The sequence below is a fragment of the Molossus molossus genome, unplaced genomic scaffold (genome assembly GCF_014108415.1).
Source record: "Molossus molossus isolate mMolMol1 unplaced genomic scaffold, mMolMol1.p scaffold_m16_p_7, whole genome shotgun sequence".
NCBI classification, from domain to species: Eukaryota; Metazoa; Chordata; class Mammalia; order Chiroptera; family Molossidae; genus Molossus; species Molossus molossus.
In genome coordinates, this window is record NW_023425401.1 from 11,469,320 (window position 1) to 11,493,533 (window position 24,214).

Here is a 24,214-nt window from a genome sequence, read left to right on the forward strand (position 1 = left end):
TCATAAAGACAGAAATGTGGCAAACATACAACTTGGCACTAACAGATGAACTCAGAGCCCTTCCCTGAAAAGAATAGAGGAAAAATGCTAACTTTTTATACAGCCCAGATACAACCAGTGTTCCCAAATTATCTGATATAAAATGACCACATTCTGCATGTTCTGGGATATGCACACATGATATAGAAAGACTATGACAGATTCTAAACAGACTTTGGGAATTTACAAAAATTTTTATAGAAAGAAAATTTGTAGATGTTTCAGATCATTCTATAATTGCTATAAACATATACCATACAATAGCAAGATGCCAGTGCTTAATAGCACAAATGATCAGAAGCAGGGACGCAGGTGGCAGGTGAAATTTCACTGGAAAGCACTGATAAGGACAGAGGTATGTCAAGATAATACTGCATTCATGGTAAACTTTTCCAGGGATCACAGCAAGAAGGCAGGACAAGGTACACAGGGTAATAATCAATGCACTGCATTGAGTTCTATTTGCTAAAATAAAGTAACATTCTTGCAGCTAAAATAAAAATACATTTTACAATATAAGTTTCATTTAACATTTAACATATAGAATTGTCTTCTTTTTGTGAGTGGAAAATGTATAACTGTATCAAGTACCTCTATGAATGAAGTTCCCTTTTATTACTGATAAGACTGAAGTTTAAAGGTCTACATTGGCTTTTAATAAGTTAAAGATTTATTAATCACTCTTCCAGCAAAACAGACTTATCTATACGAGGCACAGCAAAGACCCCAGGGGAGGGCATCTCTCACCCTCACCCTTGCTGTTCTCCCAGAGGTGGCGGCAAGTGTCTATGAGACACAGTAGCCAACGTGGCCATCCACTGCGATCCAGGAAATTCTGTCACTTGTTTGGAAAACAAATCAAGTGTAAGAAGAGTTTTTATTCATTTAGCCTGTGACCTTCCATGGGACTGGGGCCATTCAGCTAATTTCCCTGGTGGATTAAAACAACACATCTTCGTTTTCTATTAAAATCTGCACAATCAGCTTTTGGTACCGCATGTCGTGGAGGGTGGTGAGCATGCTGTCCTCGGGGGGCCTCATCAGGGTGGGCCCAAACACGATCCCCAGGTTCTCGGCGTTCATGAAATTGTCCTTTTCATTCATAGTCACCCTGCAAGACAAACACACACACAGACATCACATCGACTTGTAGACACATTTTTTTTTTAAAATTATCTTTAGTGTTGAAAGCATTACTGATGTCCCTCCTTTTGTCCCCCCAATTGTGGACACATTTGTGTGCTGACTTTGTACCTATGCCCCCAAGAACTTCTCTGGTTTGGGAAACTGAAAAAGAAAATGGAGAATCAGAATGACAGAAAGTATTTTCAAAAAGGTAATGTTCTGCCCCCACCCCTTTTAGATTGTGGATAATGTCTCAGCCTAGGGCCACTTTAATGGAGTGTCTGTCCACTCAGTGTGTTGGGGAGGAAGGTTGAGAACTTCTCCCAAAGCGCTCACTTCTGGGGGCAGAGGTTCGCAGGGAGGTGTCGGGAGGTGTGAGCTTACTTCTTGAGGTGGATCATCAGGTACCGGAGGGTCTCATAGTGGGCAGGAGGCAGCAGCATCAACACTTCATGGACCGCTTCCAGCCGCTCGTCTGCATTGGAGATTTCTGTGGAGAGCACACGGAAGGGGGATCAGTGCAGACCATGGTAGTCAAGTTTGCAAAGATGTAAGAAGTCAGACTACAGATGCGTGAACTTGTTAGACGCTCTAACAAGTTCATGCAATTTCAGGTCATTTGCTTGTGTTCTGCCTCATTCCAGAAAGGGTTTGAGGCTGGGCACCACGTGGGTATTGAAGGTCCAGTGGTGGGTGGCGGGAGGTTGGACCCAGCCCTGGCCCCGAAGGAGTCTGCAGATGCTTACTGTGGGCACAAACGGCTTTGCCCAGCTTCTTCTCAATGGTGGAAATGCCAGAAACCTCACTGTCACAGCTTTAATTTAAACCAGATCTCACTTGATAGTGTTCCCTGAAAATCGCCTAATTAAGTCTTTCCTGGCAGACATCCAGAACTGAATAACTTTACAACGCAAGGGCACTGGCCGATGTGCCAGCCATCAGCCCGCATTAGTGGCGCTTTTCACCCAAGTGTCGGCACGGTGAACGCTGGTGTGCGGCCCAGCTTAGGACGCGGACTCGAGGCGCACGGACAATGGGAGGAAGCGGGCTTGCTTCTGCTTTTTAGGTCTCTGGCAGCCACCCAAAGAAAGCCCTCTCGTCATTCCTCCTGGGGTGGAGGGCACCCTGCTGCTGGAACCTTCTCTACCTCCTGCTAGGACCCAGGAAGGGGAGGAATACCCCTACCAGGAAGTAGGCCACGGCTCCTCTGCGAAGCGCACTAATCCCAGCACACCTGCAAAGGTCCCTGACTCATCACTGTACTTGGTAGCACACACCTTTCAAGATGATATAGTTTTATAAAACTTCCTCAAAGTGGGCTTGGAAGTCATGCCTTCCAGCATCTGAATCCCTTTCTCACTACGTTCCAAGGCAAAGTGTAGCCTCCCTACCCCCACCCCCTCACCACTATGGTCCTCTCTCTCCACAGCAGGGGGCCAGAGTGCCAAGCCCAGAATGAGCGACCGTGGGCTGTGGACCACCTAGGCTGATGTTCCAGTCCTGGACCTGTGAGCCTCGCTCTCCTCCCTGTGAAATGGGATTAAAATAAAGCTTGCTTCATCGGGCAGATAAGATAAAACTAGAGGACATGGTGCGAGTTCACAGCATAGTACTTGCTGTAGCATATTCTTGGCCCATTCTTCATTTTGAAAAGCATCAATGGGAAAAACGTGGGGTATGACGTCAATTGATTAGCAATGGGATTCTACCTAACGGAGGGAATCACCTAATCTCTACAGGTCTCACGGAAGAATACCTGTGTTTTGTGTGTGTGTGTTTTGCTACAGAAACGTTCTTGCTTTCAACACATAACCGAGCAGGCCTGACCGCAGGTTCCCAGCGCAGAAGAATGATGGGGACAGAGAGCTGCCTGGCATGCAGCTCACCGGAGGTGTCTGGTACCGGTGCAACCCAGCTGGGGCATGATGCCTGCTTTCCTATCAGCTGCACCATCGTGCGTGCAGTGGGCCAAGCAAGCCGCTCATGCCATAATTTAAACAGCGCTGCGTTTTAATTTTCTTGAACTCAAAAGCACTCTATGTAAATATATGGTACAAATAAAAAATCAGTTCTTAATACTTACTTGCTGCTTCTATAAATTTGGAATAGGTATCATAAGTGATGACGGGAATGGGTAAGTCTCTGAAATACAGTTTAAGGGCTCCAGTGATGATGTTTATGTCTGGATAGATGTTGGCCGATATGTCTACCTTTTCACCATCTGAAAAACAACCAATGGTCCAATTCCTAATTAGGACCTGATTTGAACAAGTTAAAGCATGCCCAGAAAGGAAAAAAAAATCCAACAGAAAATGCTCCCATAGAAGACTCAGTAGACTGTTCTAATCACAGTGAGATGCAGAAAGTAACAAAGAAGCTTGTTGAGAGCGCTTTTGGGTCTGAGGGTTAGTGTAGCTAAAAGGGTAGAGAAATAGACCTAAATTGTTCTTTTGGGTCCCAGCCCCTGGTTATTTGCTGAGTAGAAATTTAGCACAAAATTCATATTCTGGATTGTATCCAGATTCATAATAGCATACACTAACAACCAAATTTGTAATGACAATACATCAAGAAGTCCTTGGGCTTGGATTTGAAGATGATGTACACAAGGTCATTGTTGAATGTCTCAGTTTCTAGTGTCTCTTTCAGGCTCACTGAATTTCTTTGAGCTTGATTCTTCCCTCCCGTCCCTAGGACTTTAATTTGGGAAAACGTGACCTTCCCGCATGTGTAGGTAATGTTATATTTCTTACCATTTTTTACAATCATTCGCAACACTTTTGTTTCACCATTAGAAAATACCAGTTCCATTTAACTGGCATATACTGTAATATTTTTTGAATAAAAACCGCTTCCATCATGGAGGGACTATTAGCATAGTCTTTTATATAGAGACTTGAAAGAACAAATGCCTGAACAAATTTGGTTCTGAGGATAAAATCCACGGATATACAGAACACGAGGTGTAGCAGGCATGCCGGCTGATACCATTTACATATTTACAAACATTTATTGAGAATCTACCGTGTGCCAGGCACCATTAAGCCCCAGCGAGTCACAGAAGAAAAGACACAAGTCCTTTAAAGAGCTCTAGTCAGCCTGGGAGTCAGGCGTGCAGCGCGACCATTACAGGGAGATTGTAAAATTGCTACACTGGAGACGCACATGGGGTGGGGGTGGGGGGAGCACAGGAAGGGAAATGGAACTCTTAGGTCAGCTTGGAGCAGTCGGAGGATTCATGAAAGAGGAAGGACAAGCTGACCCCTGATGAACAGAGAATGTTTGCAGGGCAGAGATGTGAACACATTCTAGATGGACAGAGCAAGGGCTGAGGGGCTTGCTCACGAAAATGTAAGGTGTATTTCAGTGTCACTGGGGTGCAGAGTACATAGGGAGGAGAAACTGGCTGTGAGCTCGAACAGACAGTGTAGACAGGTCATCCGAGACCTTGCCTACTGTTCTCGAGAGCGGAGGTTCTGTCTAGTGGGCTAGGGTTCCATCCCCTGACTGGCTGTACCAATGGTCACTGGAGTATTCCTTAGAAATACAGAATTTTGGGCTCACTCAGCTTTCTGGATGGGTCCCCTGAGTGGGCCTTGGTGATCTGTATTTTTAACAAGGGCCCAAGAGATAATATGGCCTGGAGAGCATAGAACACATTCATAAGGACAAAAGGAGTTACCTCCCAAATTTCCACTGGCTTCCCTGACTTCACTGCATGGGGTACCCCACCCCCTACCTTATGCTCTCTTGTTTGGAGCTTTGGAGAAGGAGAAGAGTCAACGAATCCTGAGATGGGGGATACAGAGGGCATCCCGATGCCATGTAGACTGACCATAAATGTTGGGCAACCAACTCAAGAGTCTTAATGGCACTATTAAATATATTTTATTATTCTTTTTAGAGAGAGAGGAAGGGAGAGAGAGAAACATTGATTTGTTGCTCCACTTATGCATTCATTGGTACATTCTTTTTTTTTTTTTTTTTTTTTTAAATATTTTTCTTTATTGATTTTAGAGAGAAAGGAAGGGAGAGGGAGAGACAGAAACATTGATGAGAGAGAACATTGACTGGCCGCCTCCTGCATGCCCCGCTCTGGGGATTGGGCCTACAACCGGGCCATGTGCCCTGACCGGAAATTGAACCGGCGACCTCTTGGTGCATGGGTCAATGCTCAACCGCTGAGCCACACCGGCTGGGCATCATTGGTTGATTCTCATATGTGCTCTGGCCAGAGATTGAACCTGCAACCTTGGCGTATCAGGACAACGCTCTAACCACCTGAGCTGTCTAGCTACCCAGCCAGGGTTTATTCAAGAACTATTTTAAACTCACTTCTTTGTGAGGTTGCTTGTCCACACTTAAAAAAAAAATACTCCCCCAGAGAGGCAGAAAACTAGGAGATTTGTAACCATCGCTCCTTGGCTTCCTGCAGAACAGCTCTCAGTGGCCCTGCAACCCCAGTCACAGCATGAAGAAAAGCTCGTTCCAAAAGACAGGGCACAAACCCACCTCTATCAAATGCCATTTTGACATCTTCGATGTGTTCGGTGAACCCGGAGACTCTGTAGAGACCTTCCGACTTTAATCCTGTTGGAAGAGAGACAGAGAGGCTTCAACTTCAGCTTCCTGCAGCATCTAAAAATGATTCTAATTTCATATCTACATTGCGAGCGATCAGGAAATGAGCAAAACCCGTCGGTGCTCTTCCGTATCACACACTGTCCCGTCGGCCCCGACGTGCCCTCCCCAGGTCCCGGCGCGCCCGCCTTCGTCTGCTGTGGGCAGTGAGGACCTCAGCGAGCGGGGCTTCCGCCTGCCTGACTCCCAGCAACACATCTCCTGCTTGTCTGCTCGGCAGACTGCTTCAGGCGGCTCCCTGCTCTCCAGCACCATCTTAACCCGTGTGCCATGCTGCGTGTGCACATGCATCGGTGTGTGCGTGTGTGGCACACACATTGTCTCGATTTTGTTGAAACAAGCCCCATTGTATAGCCTTCTACGGTTACGAAACAGTCACAGGCATGTAAACTACAGCATGGGGCATGTGGTCAGTGACACTGGAGTAGCTATGTGTGGTGCCAGGGCGTAACAACCTTAATGGGGGGTCACTTTGTAAGGTATATAAATGCCTAACCACTATGCTGTATACCCGACACCAGTATAATCTTGAATATCAACTGTAACTGAAAAATAAAAAAGATGAAAGAAACCTCAAATGTATAGCCTTTATGCTTAGTCATAAATATGACACTATGTTAAGTGTTTAAATAGGATTGATTTAATAGTTATACCTTCAAATAAACGATCATGCAAACAGATGCAGGAACATAAAATTCTGATGAGAGGTTCTGGAAATTTGATCATCACGGAAGAAAAGAATGTGGTTTCTGCTAGGTCTTACGGATTCATTAAGATGTGTCCTAAAGCCTAGCGAGGGCCCCAAAGTATCAGGAAATAGAGGACTAGATTTCAGACCTGGTGTGTCAGAACTAGCTGCTACCAAACTAGAGCTACAGAAGAAATAAACGAACACATCGCTTGTACGGCTGCCGCGGAGACTCCCTCAAACCCTGGGCAGCTCCCGTGCGCTCCTGGTTTTCACTGGACAAACAAACGTACTGGGTGCGCTGTCTGCCGTCGAGGAGGGCCTGCATCAGAGACAACGGAGGGCCTGCCACCCTCCTCGCTCCTGTGGCCATCAGAGACACCCCTAACTGACCCAGCGCTTTCTCCCACAGCCTCCTTCGGCCTCAACATCCCCCTCAGCAGCTGTCCAGGTTGCCGCTACTCGGCAACCAAGTGGGCCCACAAGACAGACCCTTGTGGGATCCTGTTCCGGTTGCCCTGCAGGAGGCATGCCTCAGGATAGCTGTCATCTGCACTGCAACAGAGGTGAGGACGTGGTGGCACGTGGGACCCCAGCGCAGTGAACCCACCCGTCCTGTGGGCGGAAGAGGCTGCGGGGAGGTCTTACTGAGGAGCTGTCTTGGAAGGAAGTCATGAGGGTGGCTGGGAGTTTGCTGGAGGAACGGGCTGCCAGCTCCCCTTCCAACATGTGTTCTCCCCTCCCTCTGTTGCAATGGAGCCCCCGGTTTTATTTATTTATTTATTTATCCTCACCCGAGGACATTTTTCCATTTTTTGTACAGATAGAGTGGGAGGGAGAGAGAGTAAGGGAGAGAGAGAGAAACATCGACGTGAAGGGACACATCGAGTGGCTGCCACCTGCACGACCAACCAGGGCCGGGGACAAACTGCAACCGAAGTACGTGCCCTTAGCGGGAACCGAACCCGGGTCTCTCCGGACCGCAGGCCGATGCTCTAACCGCTGAGCCAAACTGGCCAGGGCGAGCCCCCGGTTTTAGAACAACATCCATCCAGTGGCCTTTGAACGCTGGCTATGTGAAGAGAGCAACAATGCAGACGGCGCCTGGGTGTGTATGAAGGGAGAGCGCACGCCCCTTTGCCCTCGGCTGGAGTGCAGATGAGATCGTGGTAGGCATGAGGGGCCGCCTGTCCCTGGGGAGCTGCTCAACTGGCCATGGACCAGTACTGAATGAAGAGAGAAATAGAGTTTTATACTGTCGAAGACCCTATTATATGGAGTCTTGGTGACAGCACCAAACCATATGAGGTAAGTGAGTTGATTGGACAGACAAATTTGGAGGCAGAGTTAGGGGAGTTGGTCATTCCAAGAAACGGCTAACAGAAATAACACAGGTGGAGTCCTATATGCTGGGCCCTGTACCAGGTCACTAATATGGATCAACTCATTTTAATCCTCATAGCCACTTGATGTTATACAGCTGATTGCGTTCACTTTGTAGGCGAGGAAACGTATTCACATGGTGCAAGTGACTTGTAGGAGGCAGGGCTGGGAATCCAACTTCAAGTCCACGATCCTTCCATTCTACCACATCATGCGAAACAATGGCCATGAGAGAGCTGTGGAGGACACTAAGGCATCTGCTGTGGATGGAAGGTGGACAGATGGCAGCGGGGCAGCCACGCGGGGAATGGAAGTGTCCTGTGCATTTCTTCCAGCCGTTCTCTGGATCTACGCACATATGCAGGCCCCTAGTGCCTGGAGCTGTGACTCTCTGGCACAGTCCTGATCTGTGTGACTCTAGGTCTTGTCCTAGTCATGCTAGTGCTCTGCTCCCATGGACACATTAGAAATCAGACATGGTAGGAACGTGGCTCGGTTTAGCAGTCACCTTTGATGAGGATCACTGTGGGATGATCCCAGCTTCTCCAGAGAAGCACAGTCTTGATCGCAGCCCTGGAGAGGCTGATGACCGGACCCCACAGTGCAGAGCCCTTTAGACAGCAAGACCTAGGGCTCCTTTGCCAGCCACTCAGCAGAGCCAGGCACCCCTCCTCAGCTCGCACCCCGCTCAGCCCTTGCATGAATCCCTCACCTGATCCCAAAGCACCCATTAAGCTCTGACAGCCACAGCAGTCAAAGGGCAGGAGGTATTTCTTACCATTGGAGATTAAATGAGCAAGTTTTAAGGAAACAGAATAACTATAGTTTTCATCCTGCATAGAAAGGCGAATAATTTCCTATCTCTAAAAGGCCTGGGATATCAAGCTCAAAATATCCAATTTTGCTTTTTGTTTTGGGAAGAACGGGATGGTTGGCCAATGCATAAATACCTGGAGAACAGAGTAAGCCGATGTGGACATAATAATGGACACCAACTATAGCAGAGTACATCTATGGCAAAGATGGCTAAAGCCTTTGGGCTCTGTGCATGGTCCAGCTATCCAAGTTATACCCAGTCGATACAAGTTCTCCCCAGCCACGCCTCACCTGCCCTGTCACCGAGCACTTCAGTTCTGAAGAGCTGAGGAGCGGCCGAAGTGGACACACATAAGGAAGGCTCACTCAGGCACCACACAAAGAGCCCTTTCTCTGCGACGTTCCTATCTTTGTGGCCTCCTTGATTTCTCGACGCATAGATATCTTTTATCTTTTAACTCTCCTCTTTGAAATAAACAGAACCGATACTGTGGTAGGAAATCTATTGTTGATCAACAGTTTCTTTACTTGCTGATAAGAGCACGTCCTAAGAGTCAAACCCTTTCTGAATTGTCCTCAAAGAAGATGACAGTGTCTCCCTCTGCGACTCCACGGTGCTCTGAATACACGCACCCACAGATCACTTACTTGCCCCTCTGACTCTGAATACTACAGTACGAACTTGTACAAGGGAGAACTGACTTTCATATCCACAATGTGTAGCGCACAGTAAATGCATAGCAAGCATGTGTTGAAAGCATACATACATGCATTTCACACACGAGTGGTTTATGCGTGAAACAGAAACTGGTTTAGTGTGTGTGTGCTCACACGTGTGCACGTGTGCCTGTGCAGACCGTTTTCCAACATCAGTAGTGGAGAGTCAAACTAACAATTACAAGGAAGTTTCCTTGGCAACAGTAAAAATAAAATCCCTGTATCAAGGAGTCTCTTCCAGACCTCTTGCTTCGATTTCCCGGATGCATATGTCCACCACCATGGGCCTCTGCGTGTTGTGAGCCTTCACCAGGGTTGTGAGGTCACAGCAGTACACCTTCTTGATCCTCTTGAGATCAGGCTGACAGTCATTGGGAACGTGCTTGGAACACTGTTTGTGTACGTTCAACCCGCAGTCTGTAAACAAAGAAGCCACATTAGACTCGCCCAGCCCTTTCTTTTGTCAAAGCCCAGCACAAATTATACGTTACCAAAAATAAAAATGAAAACACCCAAGGGTTTGCCGTATCTCTCCGGAACATCCACCCCTCTTAGGTGGGACTGCACCAGAGGAGTATGACACCTGTCTTCGCCCGTGAAACTCTGACATGCATCCATTTTCCTCATTAAGCTTTCTCTGCTGCTGGACCATAATCTCACTAAGATAGTTTTGGTAATTAGACTGATCGCTCGTGTGTTTTTCTCCCTTTGGTGTCTGGAACCTTTGTGTCCAATATGGGTTTTGGGTGTGGATTCTCAGAGCTAATCACAGTTCATTAAGGGCACCAAGGGCTTCTGCTGGGCTGTTTCTCTTAAGTCCTCGATTCTCCTCTTGTGGGAGACAAGATGTCTCTCTTCCCCTCTCTCTCCCCCTCTCTCTGTGAACCCATGACCACTGGCATCTTCTTCCCCTTTCCTGGAGAGCTGCCCACGGTTTTCACTCCTTCGTCCTCGTGCGCGGTGGGGGCAGGCCATTTTCCTTCTAGTTGTCTTATTCTGACACCTGTGAGTGGAAATACTGTCTAACTGGACACCGGTGGAAGTACCCGGGTGTTTACAATTTAGAACCATGCCATGTAATGTGATGATTACATTAATTATGTATAAAGCTCATATCAAGATGCAAAGCTGAAAAGGTGCTTCTAAGTTCAGCGAACACATTGTGAGCAGGGCACAGCCTTGTCAGCAGCTGAGATCCACTGATGGAATTTCTCGAACAATACCAAGGCACAGTCTACATTCTGGAAAATAAAACTTTAATGTTGAACTTGTTCACCGTTGATGTGCTGCTTATTCAAAGTGCCTTCTAATATCACTTGCCTTCCTAGCAACAGAGAATAATAATAATGATATCTATTCCAATCTGTACATGTATTATACACATGATAAATATTTTAATCAGCTGCTTTATAAAAAAGCAGTTAATCACACTGAGGATTTGAGAAGACCTAAACTTTTGTAAGATGGTTAAAAAATTATTTTTGAAAAATCATTAGATGATTTTTATGTAATGTTTACTCGCCAAGTTATCTCTGTCCGTCCTCCTTCCAAAGGAAAAGCTGGTTCTAATTCATCTCAGCTTTATCAACATGAGAAATTCACTAGAGCGCAAGTAAACCTCAATGATATGTTGATAGATCTGTTTAGTAGATGTAAATTTTGGCCAACTGAATGAAATAGAATTGATTGGTTCTCTTGTTTGGACCTTCTTTTATAAAATGAAGGAAAAAGAGCACCTACTTCTACGGCTGTCACGAGGGTCAGAGAAGTTAATATTTGCAAAGTCTGGGGTGTGATGGCCACCACATGAATATTCAATCAACAAAAAGAAAAGCGAATACAGTGATAGACAATACAAGGATACCTGCTTAACTGTTCTTGAGTTATTTCCTTATTTTTTACTATATTTTTACAAACTTCATTTAAAACTTTTTAAAAACTGGGGTAAAACATGCATAACGTAAAATTCACCATTTTAACCATTTTTGAGTGGACAGTGCAGTGGTGTTAAGTGTCTTTACATTGTTTGCAAACATTATCACCATCCATCTGCAAAACTCTTTTCATCTCCCCAAACTGAAACTCTATACCATTAAACATTAGTTCCCCAGGCCCTTCTTCCTCCGGCCCCTGGCAACCACACTCTCCTTTCTGTCTCCGAATTTGACTACTTTAGTTACTTCACTTAAGTGGAATCCTATAGTATTTGTTCTTTTCTGATGGCTCATTTTGCTCAGCACACTGTCCTTAAGGTTCATTCACATGATAACATGTGACATGACTTCCTGTAAGATTGCAGCGTATGGATGTACCACATCTTGTTTATCCATTCATCCATCGCTGGACCCCCGGGCTGCTTCTACCTCCTGGCTGTTGTGAAGAATGCTGCTCTCAACATGGTTGTGCAAAGACCTGTTTGAGTGTCCGCGTTCGGTTCTTTGGGGTGTATATCCAGAAATGGAAATGCTGGCTTATATAATAATTCTAGTCTTAATTTCCTCACAAACTTCATTTTACTGTCTGAGGCAGCAGTATTTATTTAGAATTAAATACTCATATTTTATTAAAATGAAGATGTTTTATGCCCGGCTGGTGTGGCTCAGTGGTTGAGCATCGACCCATGTACCAAGAGGTCACCAGTTCGATTCCTGGTCAGGGCACATGCCCAGGTTGTGGGCCCAATCCCCAGTGGGGGGCATGCGGGAGGCAGCCAATTGATGTTCTCTCTCGTTGATGTTTCTATCTCTCCCTCTCCCTTCCTCTCTCTCTAAAATTAATAAAGAAAAAAACTAAAAAAAATAAAATGAAGATGTTTTATAACAAATATAAAAACATTCAGGTTTTGCGAATATATTTCCATATGTTATAAAGTGTGTTTCATTTAAAAATGTTTCCAATATGTAAAATATGGAGAGTTGAGAGGCAGCGATTGTTCTTTTAGCCTTTAATGACAAGGTTCACTACTGCTCAGGGAATATAAGAGGCTCCATGGTGGTCACTGGAGAAGACCAACAGTTCAGCCTCAGAATAGGTTTTATTTAAAAACCCCAAGCCCTTTTATCCCAGAGAAAGTTGCTGTTCAAAGCTAATCCAAATCCCAGAGTTTTGTTTTCATAATATTGACTTTGGACCAATTTCTTGCTGAAATTGGATCATACCAGCAATTAGGAATATTTTTGGTAGATATAATCAGGAAGGCTGAATTAATGACCCCTGAGTAGCTCAGATATTCTACCACTCTGCTCAGGGGTTGAGCTGTGAGATACTTTGTAACTCTTGATGAACAAGTCTGTCTGTCAGCGGGGTATCTGGATCATTTCTGGAGACTGCTTTGAGCCCGTTTACTGCTTGTCCATGGGTGAGGGATGGAGGCAGGCAGAGTCAGCTGACCCACATGCGCACCTACTTGAACCATCCAGGCCTCACCGTCGTGAGTACTGTATCTCTACAGTGGAGCTAAGATTGCCCCTTTCAAGCAGAGAAAGGATTTAAGGTCCTATGATCCTGTGGACCAAAATGGGCAGTATGGGGAAATAGATGATCATGACGTAGTGTCACTAGCTGATTGCACTTTAAATGCTCCATGAGAATTCTGTTTTTAAATTATACCGTAGGAAGGAAAAAATCAGTCATGGTGTTGGTGGAAAGCCAATCGATATATCCCAGGAGGAGTTCTTGCTCCCGGCCAGAACTGCTGGCCAGAACAAGCACAGCAAGACGACTTAGGAAGCCTAGTTACACATTAATTTGGCAATTCTTTGTTATTTTTGTTACATGTATCTTAACAAGATGTATTGTGTGCTGTTAGCAATGGGTGTGTGCATTCAGCTCTGGGTGGAAAAACACCTCGGGGTTTCAAAACGCTTTGAAATGTGTGCTATCAAATCAAGGTGTGCAGTTTCATTGTTATCTGATGGCAGCAAAAGACCGAGCATGGGCTCTGGAGTCGAGTCAACGTTCCGGCCCTTCATATGTGGCCAAGGGCAATTAACAATCATCAGTAAGCCTCAGTTTCGTCATTGATTTAATGGGGAGGATAATTGCATCTACCCCAAGGTCTGTGGGGAAGGCTAATTGGCACGATAAATAGAAAGTGCTTAGGTTGGTGCTGGTATGTGATCAGTGCTCCCGGTATGATCATTTTTATGCCCTTTCTTATGTAGTAAAGTGGATGAAAGGGAAATGCGGCTTTTCTCTCTGTGCCATTCCACTGGAAGTCATTTCTTTTTCTTTTACGGAATAGTGTCTATTTTGGGAGGCTGGTAGGTGTCTACGGGAATGTATCAGCTTGGATTTTCCTTTTCCTGCATGAGCATGAGCTATTCCTTCCCATTCTAGCAAATACCTAGAAGGATGTCTCAAACCTTCCAGAAAGCTAGGCTTTTGAGCTAATCTGAGCCTATTTCCCAGCCCTGGAGAGTTGCCCTCCAGCTCCACATGGTGGCACTTTATTATTTATTTATTTATCTATTTATTTATTTTTATCCTCACTTGAGGACATTTTTTCCATTTTTTGTTCAGATAGAGTGGGAGGGAGGAGAGAGAGGAAGAGAGAGAGAGAGAAAGAAAGAGAGAGAGAGAAACATTGACGTGAAAGGGACACATCGAGTGGCTGCCACCCACACAGCCAACCAGGGCCGGGGACAAACTGCAACCGAGGTCCGTGCCCTTAGCGGGAACCGAACCCGGGTCTCTCTGGACCGCAGGCCGATGCTTTAACCGCTGAGCCAAACCGGCCAGGGCAACATGCTGGCACTTTAGATGAATGGAAAGGATAGAGACAGTCTGCGTCTACCTGAGCACCGGACCCCCTGGGCGATGAGTCCCCACATGAAGTTGGCACAGTATTCACACCAGTGCGGGCCTCGGAATGTGTGCACCTGCGATTCAAAAAGACGAAGAGCGTCAGAAAACTCAGAGTCATTTGGAGGCAGGTGGCCTCCGACCTGCGACAAATACCTGAGGTCAGGACACAAGGGCCTCGGCGGGAGAGAGCATCCCTCACTGGGCCTGTTCTTTCCAGGGAGGCAGAGCTACAAGCCGACCGGAGGAAACAGAGATGCGCTTTCGTCTCGGAAAATCCTACACCGATCTACCATGCCCAGGGCCGGAGTCCAAAAGCAATGTGGAGAAACAGGGAGATTACAGGGCCAAGCCAGCAGCCAAAGAACGAGACTCTCGCCGCCCCAAACAAGGCACTGTGTGGCCAAAGCGAGGGAGCCCGAGCTGGTCACTCTATCCTGCATTTAGCTCAGTCCGTTCTGGAAGTCAGAACCCAACTCGTGTGTCCTTTTGACCAAAGTGGCCCCATCTGTAGAATATCCAGGTATAAATAAGAGATGATTACAGGATAATGAAAAAGTTCCTAGACTTTCAGCCACTTCCAAAAAGCCATTAAAAAAAGTTAGGGAGTTGGCTGAAATACAGGGTCGGTAGTCAGCAAGCTGTGGTGTGGTCTATGGATGTGTACGCTGGAAGTCCCTTCGCCAGCTGCGAGGGACCAGCCTCATTGGCCCGGTGCCTCAGCCAGTTAAATATTCTGAGTATCATGAAGTAAGGGTGAGTTTATCTCTAGTTATACAGATACATGTCCCTCTGGGACAGGACCGTGTAGTAAGTCATAATTTAAAACAAAAACAAACAAGACAAAAATACATCTCCTCTAGCAACAAAGAGTGTCAAGAAGCAGAACTAGGAGATTCAACAGCACATGTGGTGTGAAAATCCCAAACCCACGCAGGCAGTCTGTTTGGAGGCTTACAAATCTATGCGAAAAGGTTTGAACTTTTACAAAATTGAAATATTGTAGGCATTGCATATGAATTTCAAAGTTTTAAACCTCCATTAAGAAAGGCAAAAATACAGACAATGTTATTGTTGAACAGACTGGGAGGCCTGTATACTTTTACTTAACAAAAAATCCGATGACAGCAATGGTCACAATTTGGGATGATTCTCATCAGAGCTTTACTTAAGAAAAAATATCACTTTGAGACCTTTATTTATTTATACATGCTAGTAATTGGGTATATATAAAGTGACAAGCAAGTCAGATCTAGTTTCCTCGTAATGGAATTCACAGATTCGTAAGAAAAGCAGGAAAAATAAGCTAGTCAAGCCCTGGCCAGTTTGGATCAGCGGTTGGAGCATCGGCCCAAGGGCCAAAGAGTCTTGGGTTCGATTCTGGTCCAGGGCACGTGTACCTTGGTTGCGGTTTTTCCCCCAGCCCTGGTGGGGGTCGTGCGGAAGGCAACCAATCAGTATGTCTCTCTCACATCGATCTCTCTCTCTCTCCCCCTCCCTTCCTCCCATGCTATCTGAAGATAAATGGAAAAAAAATCCTCAGGTGAGGATTAAAAAAAAAGAAATAGCTAGTTGATAAATCTAAAATAGCACCTTATGGCCTTAGTTTCTATGCACTAAAAGTAAGTTATAACAGTCTTTTGGTATTTCAGTTTACCACATGCAAACTGCTCATTGTACTATTTCTGTCTTAAAAATAGATGGAAAAATCTCAGAATTGCTTTTAGGAAGGTGGAGAATCGAACTGCAAGGAAATGACACAAAACCCTGACAAGCAGTCCTGCGGAGTCCGGAGAACGCACCCAGAGAGCACTTGTGTGCGAGCCCCCTGGAGCCCCCTGGAGCCCCACGCAGCAGATGCCTGTATTAAAAGAATCCCTCAGGCCCTGGCTGGTTTGGCTCAGCGGTTAGAGCGTCGGCCTGCGGTCCGGAGAGACCCGGGTTCGGTTCCCGCTAAGGGCACGTACTCGGTTGCAGTTTGTCCCCGGCCCTGGTTGGTCGTGCGGGTGGCAGCCACTCGATGTGTCCCTTCACGTCGATGTTTCTCACTCTCTCTCCCTTCCTCTCTCTCCCTCCCACTCTATCTGTACAAAAAAATGGAAAAATATCCTCGGGTGAGGATAAAAAATAAAAATAAAAGAATCCCTCAGTAAAGTGTCCTATTGAAAGCTGAACATTTCCTAAGTTCAGCAATCAAAAGTTTCTTAGTATTTTAGTAGAAATGCTCTACAGAGATGGCTGGTTAATTACACCTATTTTTAATATGCTATTGAAATTGCGTAATCAATTAAATAATATGTAAAATAATACAGCCCCCCTCCAAAGAGGTGTGAAAAGGGCTATAAAAGAAAAAAAATTAAGTTGCTACTAGAGAGACTTAAGAGAGGCCCCAGTGTCATCTGGGATGGTCTTGGAAGGGGACCTCAAGTTACTGAAGGAAGGGAAGGACCCAGTTCTTTGGGCGGTGCGGAGTGGGGGGCATTCCAGGCAGAAGGCACCTCCACAGGCCCTGCAGGGACAAAGAGCTTGGCGTGGTGGAGGAGCGAGAAGCTGGGGTGGCCAGAACACCAGTGATGGGGAGAGGAACTAGGGTCAGGGCAAAGGTAGGAAAGGGTCTTGAAGGGTTATTAGTGAGCATGGAATTGGTTTTAATCATGTTCAAAAGGAAGTCCTCGAAGGACTTCAAGTAGGAAGATGATTTCTAATGAAAGATATTGCTCTGCTGTGTCGAAATGGATGGGAGAGTGTTCATAGTGAAAGAGGCGGTCGTTCCTAGTTGAGAAATGATAGAGGCCAAGGTCAGGGCGCTGGAGGTGGGTGGACCTGAGACACAGTTAGAGGGTAGAGTTCACAGGGCTTGATCATAGGACAAACATGGGTCTTTGAAGGAGAGAGGAATGAAGAATGAAGCCTAGATTGTAGCTTTGGAAACCGGATGGACGGTGATGCCCTTTGCTAAAATAAGGAAGATGCTCTTTGTGGGAGAAGGAAATTCAAAAGTTCAGCTTTGAACAGTTTGAAGTCTAATGCCATTAATATTCCACATGTGAGGGCTAAGCAGAAATTCACACATAATTCGGTAGCTCAGAGGAGTGGGGCAGGAGAGATACATTTGGCTAAACCTGACAAATAAACGGTACTAAAAATTATGTGAATGGATAAAAACTATTAGAAAGACAGAGAAAAAAAATGAAGAAAACAGAGCCCAGGCCCTTGGTGCTCCAACATTTAAAGAGAACCAAGGAAATAAAGTGTTTCAGAAGCCAAGAGGGGAAGAGTTTTAGGGAAGGAGCAGTCAACCATGTTGAATGCTGGAAAGAGGTCAACTCAAATGAGGACTGAATATTGATGCTGACACCTGGAAGTCATCAGCAACCATGGCCAAAGCAAACTCTATGGATCGCTGAAGGCAGAAGTCATACTCAAGGGAACTGAGGAATAAATGGGAAGTATGAAGGTGGAGAAATGTTAAAGCAAATTCATCAAGAAGTGTGGCTGTGATGTCCAGTCCAGCAACAAGGTGGATGTGGGGTCAAGGAAGGATTTAAAAAAAATAAAAGATGGGAGAGACAATAATATGGTGAAGGCCAAGGAAGGGAGGGGAGGAGGTGGGTGGAGGTGGGTAAAGGGGGGAGAAATGGGGAACACCTACAATAGTGTCAACATTAAACATTTTTTATTTTTATTTATTTATTTATTTTATCCTCACCCAAGGACATTTTTTCATTTTTTGTTCAGATAGATAGAGTGGGAGGGAGGGAGAGAGAGAGAGAGAGAGAAACATCGACGTAAAAGGGACACATCGAGTGGCTGCCACCCACATGACCCAACCAGGGCCGGGGACAAACTGCAACCGAGGTACGTGCCCTTAGCGGGAACCTAACCTGGGTCTCTCTGGAACGCAGGCCGATGCTCTAACCACTGAGCCAAACCGGCCAGGGCTGAACATTTTTTTAAAAAGGAAAGAAAGACGGGAGACATTAGGGCATGCTCACTTGTCGATGAGATTGTTACAACAGGTAGAAGAAACCAGAAAGGTAAAAGAAAGAGAAGCAAAGGACTGATGATCCTGAAAGGCTGAGAGATAATGATGTTTAGGGAAGATATGAAAGCAATGTTCAAAAAGAGAGACAGTTGAGATTTTTCCAGAATTAGTAAAAGACACAAAATCTCCAGATTTAGAAAAGCTAAAGAACCTCAAACACAATAACTAAAAAATAATCTATACCTACAAAGATTATAGTAAAACTACAGAATAGCAAAAAGACAAGCAAATTCCTACAACAGGTGGCCTGCAAAAGGATAGCAATAAGAATGGAAACAGACTTCTCTTCAGCAAAAAGAGACTAGCAGATTATGGAATAATTTCATCAAAGTGTTCAGAGAAAATTACTGCCAACCTAACTTCTATACCTAGCTAATTAGCATTCAAGAGCAAGGGTGAAACAATATTTTCAGACAAACCCCAAGAGTTTCCATTCACAGATACTCAATCAGAGACATACTAAGGAATAAATGTACTACTAGAAATTAAAGGTTGCAAATTAGTAAGGTAAGTATACTACTTATGAGGTTGAAAAATAAAGTAAAACAAAACGAAAATACTACTGAGTACAATGAAATAGAAAGAAAAGATAAAGAGAATAAAAAACCTAAGAGGTGACTAAACTAAGATTTATAAAATAGGCAGACCTTGGGCAAGAGGGATCAGAAGGAAGGGCACAAATGGTAAATGAGAGGACCTAAGTGCAGATGCCGTAAAGATATAAAACAGCCCTGGCCAGTTTGGCTCAGCGGTTAGAGCGTCGGCCTGCGGTCTGGAGAGACCCGGGTTCGGTTCCCGCTAAGGGCACGTACCTCGGTTGCAGTTTGTCCCCGGCCCTGGTTGGTCGTGCGGGTGGCAGCCACTCGATGTGTCCCTTCATGTCGGTGTTTCTCTCTCTCTCTCCCTTCCTCTCTCTCCCTCCCACTCTATCTGTACAAAAAATGGAAAAATATCCTCGGGTGAGGATTAAAAAAAAAAAAAAAAAAAGATATAAAACAGAACCCTTGAGAATACTAACTTTATACACAAAATTAAGTTACATAAAATGGATAATTTTTAAAGGATATAAATGATAGAAAAAATGACTCAAAATAATAATGAAAATCTAAAATTCAACGGTACCCATTTAATTAAATTGGCAGTAAAATGTTTGACCTCAAAAAGTCACTGATCTCAAATTACTTTAAGTTTTATCAAATCCTCAGGAAACAAATGATCTGCAGCCAATACAGACTACTCCAGAGCAGAGGGGGAAGAACAAGAAAAGAAATTCTAAAATTTGCTTTATGAAGCTGATATGATCTTGACTCAAAAACTATATAAAAACACTATATGACCATAAAATTATAGGGCCATTTCAATTATGAATATAAATGTAAAATTTCTAAAAAAAGAGATCCTACTGAATGTAGCAGTGTATTTAAAAATGTTGTGACACAGGAGGGTTTATTTCATGAATTTAAAGTAGTTGACATATTACTAGAATTCACCCCAATAACAAAACAAGAGAAAGCACATAATCACTTAAAAAATTAGAATACCAACAATCAAATACAAGTCAACATTTATTTATAATAATAGTATTTAATATACTAGGAATAGAGGGAACTCCCCTAAAAATAGTTGATTAAAGGTATCTATGTTACATAAGTAATAAACATCACATTTATTATTATTATTTTTTAATCCTCACCCGAGGACATTTCTCCATATTTTGTTCAGATAGAGTAGGAGGGAGAGAGAGAGAGAGAAACATCGATGTGAAAGGGACACATCAAGTGGTTGCCACCCACACGACCTCAACCAGGGCCGGGGACAAACTGCAACCGAGGTACATGCCCTTAGCGGGAACCGAACCCTGGTCTCTCTGGACTGCAGGCCGACGCTCTAACTGCTGAGCCAAACCGGCCAGGGCATAAACATCACATTTAAAGATAAAATATTAGAATACTTCCCTTTATAGTCAGCAGAGATGAGGCTGCCTGCTAGAAAGGCTTTTCTTGAGCATCATTTTACAGAGTTTAACCAGCAGAACAAAACAAGACAAAGAAGTATAACATACGATTGGAAGAAGAAACAAGGCCACTGAGTTTCCTTAATAAAAGAGCAATATGAAGAAATCAGTAGCATTGCTATATAGAAGTAATAACATTTTATTAAATAATAAAAATCAAAGGCTCTGTTCTAAAATTTAAAATAATTATGAAATAATGAAATGAATGACATTATGAACATAAATAAGGAAATATTTTATATTCATGTATGTCAATGCCCAATATTATAAATAGGTTAATTATCCTCCAAATGAATTTATAAATTCAATGCAATTTCAATAAAAATCTCCATTCCATGGTGCTATTGACAGAAGTTCACAAGATGACCCTAAATTCCATATGGAATAATATAGTAAGACTTCCATACTTATGAAAACTGAAACACTATACAGGATGGACAAACAGACCAATGGTACTGAGTGGAAATGTCAGAAACCAAGTCACATATATAGAAAGACTGGGTATATTTCAGAAGCCACATTACATATTAGTAGGAGAAGGATGTCAGAGAGATGACTTGTTTTCTGTTTCATCCACCTGTCCACTTTTCAACACTTACATGCTGACTGCCTACTTTGAACCTGGCACCAAAGATGTGCACAGATATACAAAGTCAAAATAGATCAGAGGAGCCCAGACCTCCCTGCACCCAAGGATCTCATCTACAAGAATCAATAGGCAACACAAATAATAATCCTACAGTAGTATAATGGAGAGAATAACAAATTCTTCCTTGAAGTCTAAGGAAAGTGATATTTGAACTGGGTTTTGAAGGGTGGATAGAAGTTCACCAGATTGGGAGAGACTGAGCTGCTGGGGAAGTGAAGGTGCTGACAGGGAGGCAGAGAACTTGGGAAGAACATGCCAAGAAGAGAAAACGGCATAGCTAAAAGCCGATGCAGGTGGGCTTGGTTTTTGAAATATATTCTTTTCTTGTACGTCATGCCAAAAGAAAAAAGAAAAAAAGGAAGAAAAAAAGTGACCCAATGCTTCTCTGCAACATCTCTAGCAGATAAAGAAATCCCCTGGGAAATACCTCCATACCTTGGGGTAAAAAGGAAAATGCAATATTTAGCCATTAGGAGAGTAGCTACAATGTTTACTACACATTGATCAATAAAAGCTGTCCTGCTAAATGCTCAGGAAATACAGAATATGCTAATCATAGATTTTCTGAAATTTCACTTTTTGCCAATATTTGGAAAAACAATTAAACATATCAAAATTACATTTTATGCTGATTAACCCATATTTACCAACATCCTTTCTCATCAGTATGTCCCCACCGCCTGCGATCTTGGTTCCCCAGCCAAGCAAACGCAGGCAGATTTTTGGAATAGCAGATAGCTCTGAGTGTCCACACATTCCCACAGAAATCACCCAGAATGGGGATCGAGGGCAACGTCGAGTTAGTTCAACATTATTGTAGGCCCACTGCCTAATTTCCTCTTTGTGATGGACCACTGTTTATTTTCATGGCTGATACAGTGTTCACTTTTCTTTTGGGTCCTCAAGGACAATCTCTAAATAGTAGACTCCGTGTAAATGCCGAGGTCCTCTCTCTGAACCCATTTTATTTCAGGTTGAGTTATTATGTCAACTCTTCCAATGAAATACCCCATATCTTGAAAAGTCACTAATCAGCATTTTCCATTCTCTGAAGTTTATTGATTTTCAAGAATATCTTTTCATGAAAAAAAAAAAAAAAAAAAAGAACACTTTGCAAACTTCAGGGCAGTCCCTAAAATACGCTAGACAGGAAGAAAATACCCCAGACAGGAAGAATGTCTGTCCAAGACTATTATACTGGGCATGGTCTGCCTGGAATTGAAAACCACACCAAACAGAAAAAGATGATATTGCAGGAGATAAGGTGTGTTGGACAAATAGCCCAGGAATGGCCATTTCATGAAAACAAGAGCAAGAGGAATTGCCAAGGAACAGCGCAGGCATTTAGCGAGTGTCCCCTGACGGGACACATTCTGAGTGAGCAGGATGGCCCTGGTCTCACGGGCTGAGTCTGGAAGGCAGTATCCCTGGTGGTTTCAGAACAATATGTTTTGATGGGTAAGTGTAGATACCGCCCAAGTAGAATCAGCTCAGCCCAGGTTCTAGACTGTGAGAAGTAGAAAGTGCTGTTTATGGTGTGCTACGGTTGAGAAATTTTGCTTTTTCTTATCAGTATACATCAGAGTTTCTCAGCCTTGGCACGGGGAAGGTTTGGGGCTGGGTAAATCTCTGTGCACTGTAGGATGTTTAGCAGCAACCTTGGCCCCTGCCCACCAGGTGCCGGCGGCACCCCTCGATGAACCCCACAGATGCCTGCAGACATTGTCAAGTGTGCCCCTGGGGACAAAGTGACCCTGGTAGAGAATCACTGGTATAGATGAAAACCATATGCCTCGGTTTGTCCTTTTTATTATTTATATTTAAAATGAGAACTTGATTCCTTCACTTTGGTTTAAAAAAGACTCCAGGATGCCCTGGCCGGTTTGGTTCAGCAGTTAGAGCACTGGCCTGCGGACCAGAGAGTTGCGGGTTTGACTCTGGCCAAGGGCATGTGACTTGGTTGCAGTTCTTCCCTGGTTCCCCGGGGTCCCCCGGTCAGAGTCGTGCAGGAGGCAACCAAGCGATGTGTCTCTCTCTCTTATTGACATCTCTCTCTCTCTCCCCCCTTCCTCCCACTCTATCTGAAGATAAACGGAAAAATATCTTTGGGTGAAGATTAACAACAAAAAAAAGACTCTGGGTCAGATCAGTTTTTCTTAGCTGCTTTTCATGCATCCAGGAGGGGCTGGGGGTGGCTAAAGTCATTCCAGCTACAGGCCACGGGGTGCGGGGTCGGCTGGTCTCGCCGGCAGCTCTTGGCTCCGTCTCAGCCAAGGGTTCCCCTGTCACCCACTGCATTTCCCAGAACCATGGGACACTGAGCTCATGTGAGGAATCAGGCTGAACCTGGGGCTTTTCCCTCTTGCAAGATCGGATGAAATGCTGACCTTGAAGTGACCTTTGCAGATGTGAGCAACCTAGCCGAGGGGAATCCCTGGCGCTGGGACCCAAGAGCCCAGGTGTCCCGACAGGCCAGCTGAGCGGAACGCAGCGGGAGGGCCGGTTTCTCTGCCTCGCACCATTGCCGCCCCCCCCCATTTGTCTTCTAGTCCACTTAAATTGGGATTTACTTCTAAAACGTTGAAGGCCACATAACTTTTGGGGAATCGCCCCACTGCATAACGCGCCATCATTTGGCAGCTAACTTCCTCTCAGGAACGGGAGGGCATCAGGGCCAAGTTTATTTTAACACTTCCCTGCTCAGAAACCCCTCAGGGGCCCCCCCATGGGCTGCTTCCCTGCTCGGAAACCCCAGGGGCTCCCCATCGGCTGCTTCAAGTGGTCTCCACGTTGGCACCATTGGCATTGGGGTCAGATAACTCCTGGTGGTGGGCCTGGCCCGGGCCTTGCGGCATGTCCAGCATCTCCCTGGTCTCTGCCAGATGCCATCAGCAGACCCCGCCCTGGGGATTAGAAAGGTCTGCAGACACTGCCCAACGCCCCCCGGGAGCAAAACCACTCTGGATGGGAGCCACCCAGGAGAGGAAAAGTCCCTTCTCATGTCGCTCCTGCCTGCCTTGTACCTGGCAGTGCCTGGCGCATACTGAGTCCTCAGTCCATATTTGATGAACAAAACTTCCATGTTTAAACAGTTTCCTCTTAGAACTTTCCAATGTACCCAACTAATATGTAGAGCGATCACTGGTGCATTTTTTCCCTCCCAACAAAACACAAAAAAAGGGTTTCTTTGGACTTAAAAATGCCAGAATCAGCCATTGAGTCATTTAGAATAGTCCCTTTGACTGATATGTTCTTTGGAACAGAAAAAACTCAGTGTGAAATGAACAACGCTAA

At 44.8% G+C, this 24,214-nt stretch overlaps 1 protein-coding gene across 3 annotated transcripts in view; it reads right to left on the reverse strand.

The window, feature by feature from the left end:
* Window positions 1–351: 351 nt before the first annotated feature.
* Window positions 352–24,214, reverse strand: part of CHN2 (chimerin 2) — a 247,693-nt gene continuing 223,830 nt past the window's right edge. For 2 of the 3 annotated variants that reach the window (XM_036246651.1, XM_036246652.1), the window contains exons 8-13: window positions 14,205–14,289; window positions 9,653–9,826; window positions 5,677–5,754; window positions 3,248–3,385; window positions 1,549–1,654; window positions 352–1,150 (exon numbers count right to left, since the gene is read on the reverse strand). In XM_036246651.1, coding sequence (XP_036102544.1) covers window positions 979–1,150; window positions 1,549–1,654; window positions 3,248–3,385; window positions 5,677–5,754; window positions 9,653–9,826; window positions 14,205–14,289 — 753 coding nt within the window. In that variant the 3' untranslated portion in view covers window positions 352–978. The remainder of the gene's footprint in view (window positions 1,151–1,548; window positions 1,655–3,247; window positions 3,386–5,676; window positions 5,755–9,652; window positions 9,827–14,204; window positions 14,290–24,214) is intronic. The other variant, XM_036246653.1, reaches the window with a different exon arrangement.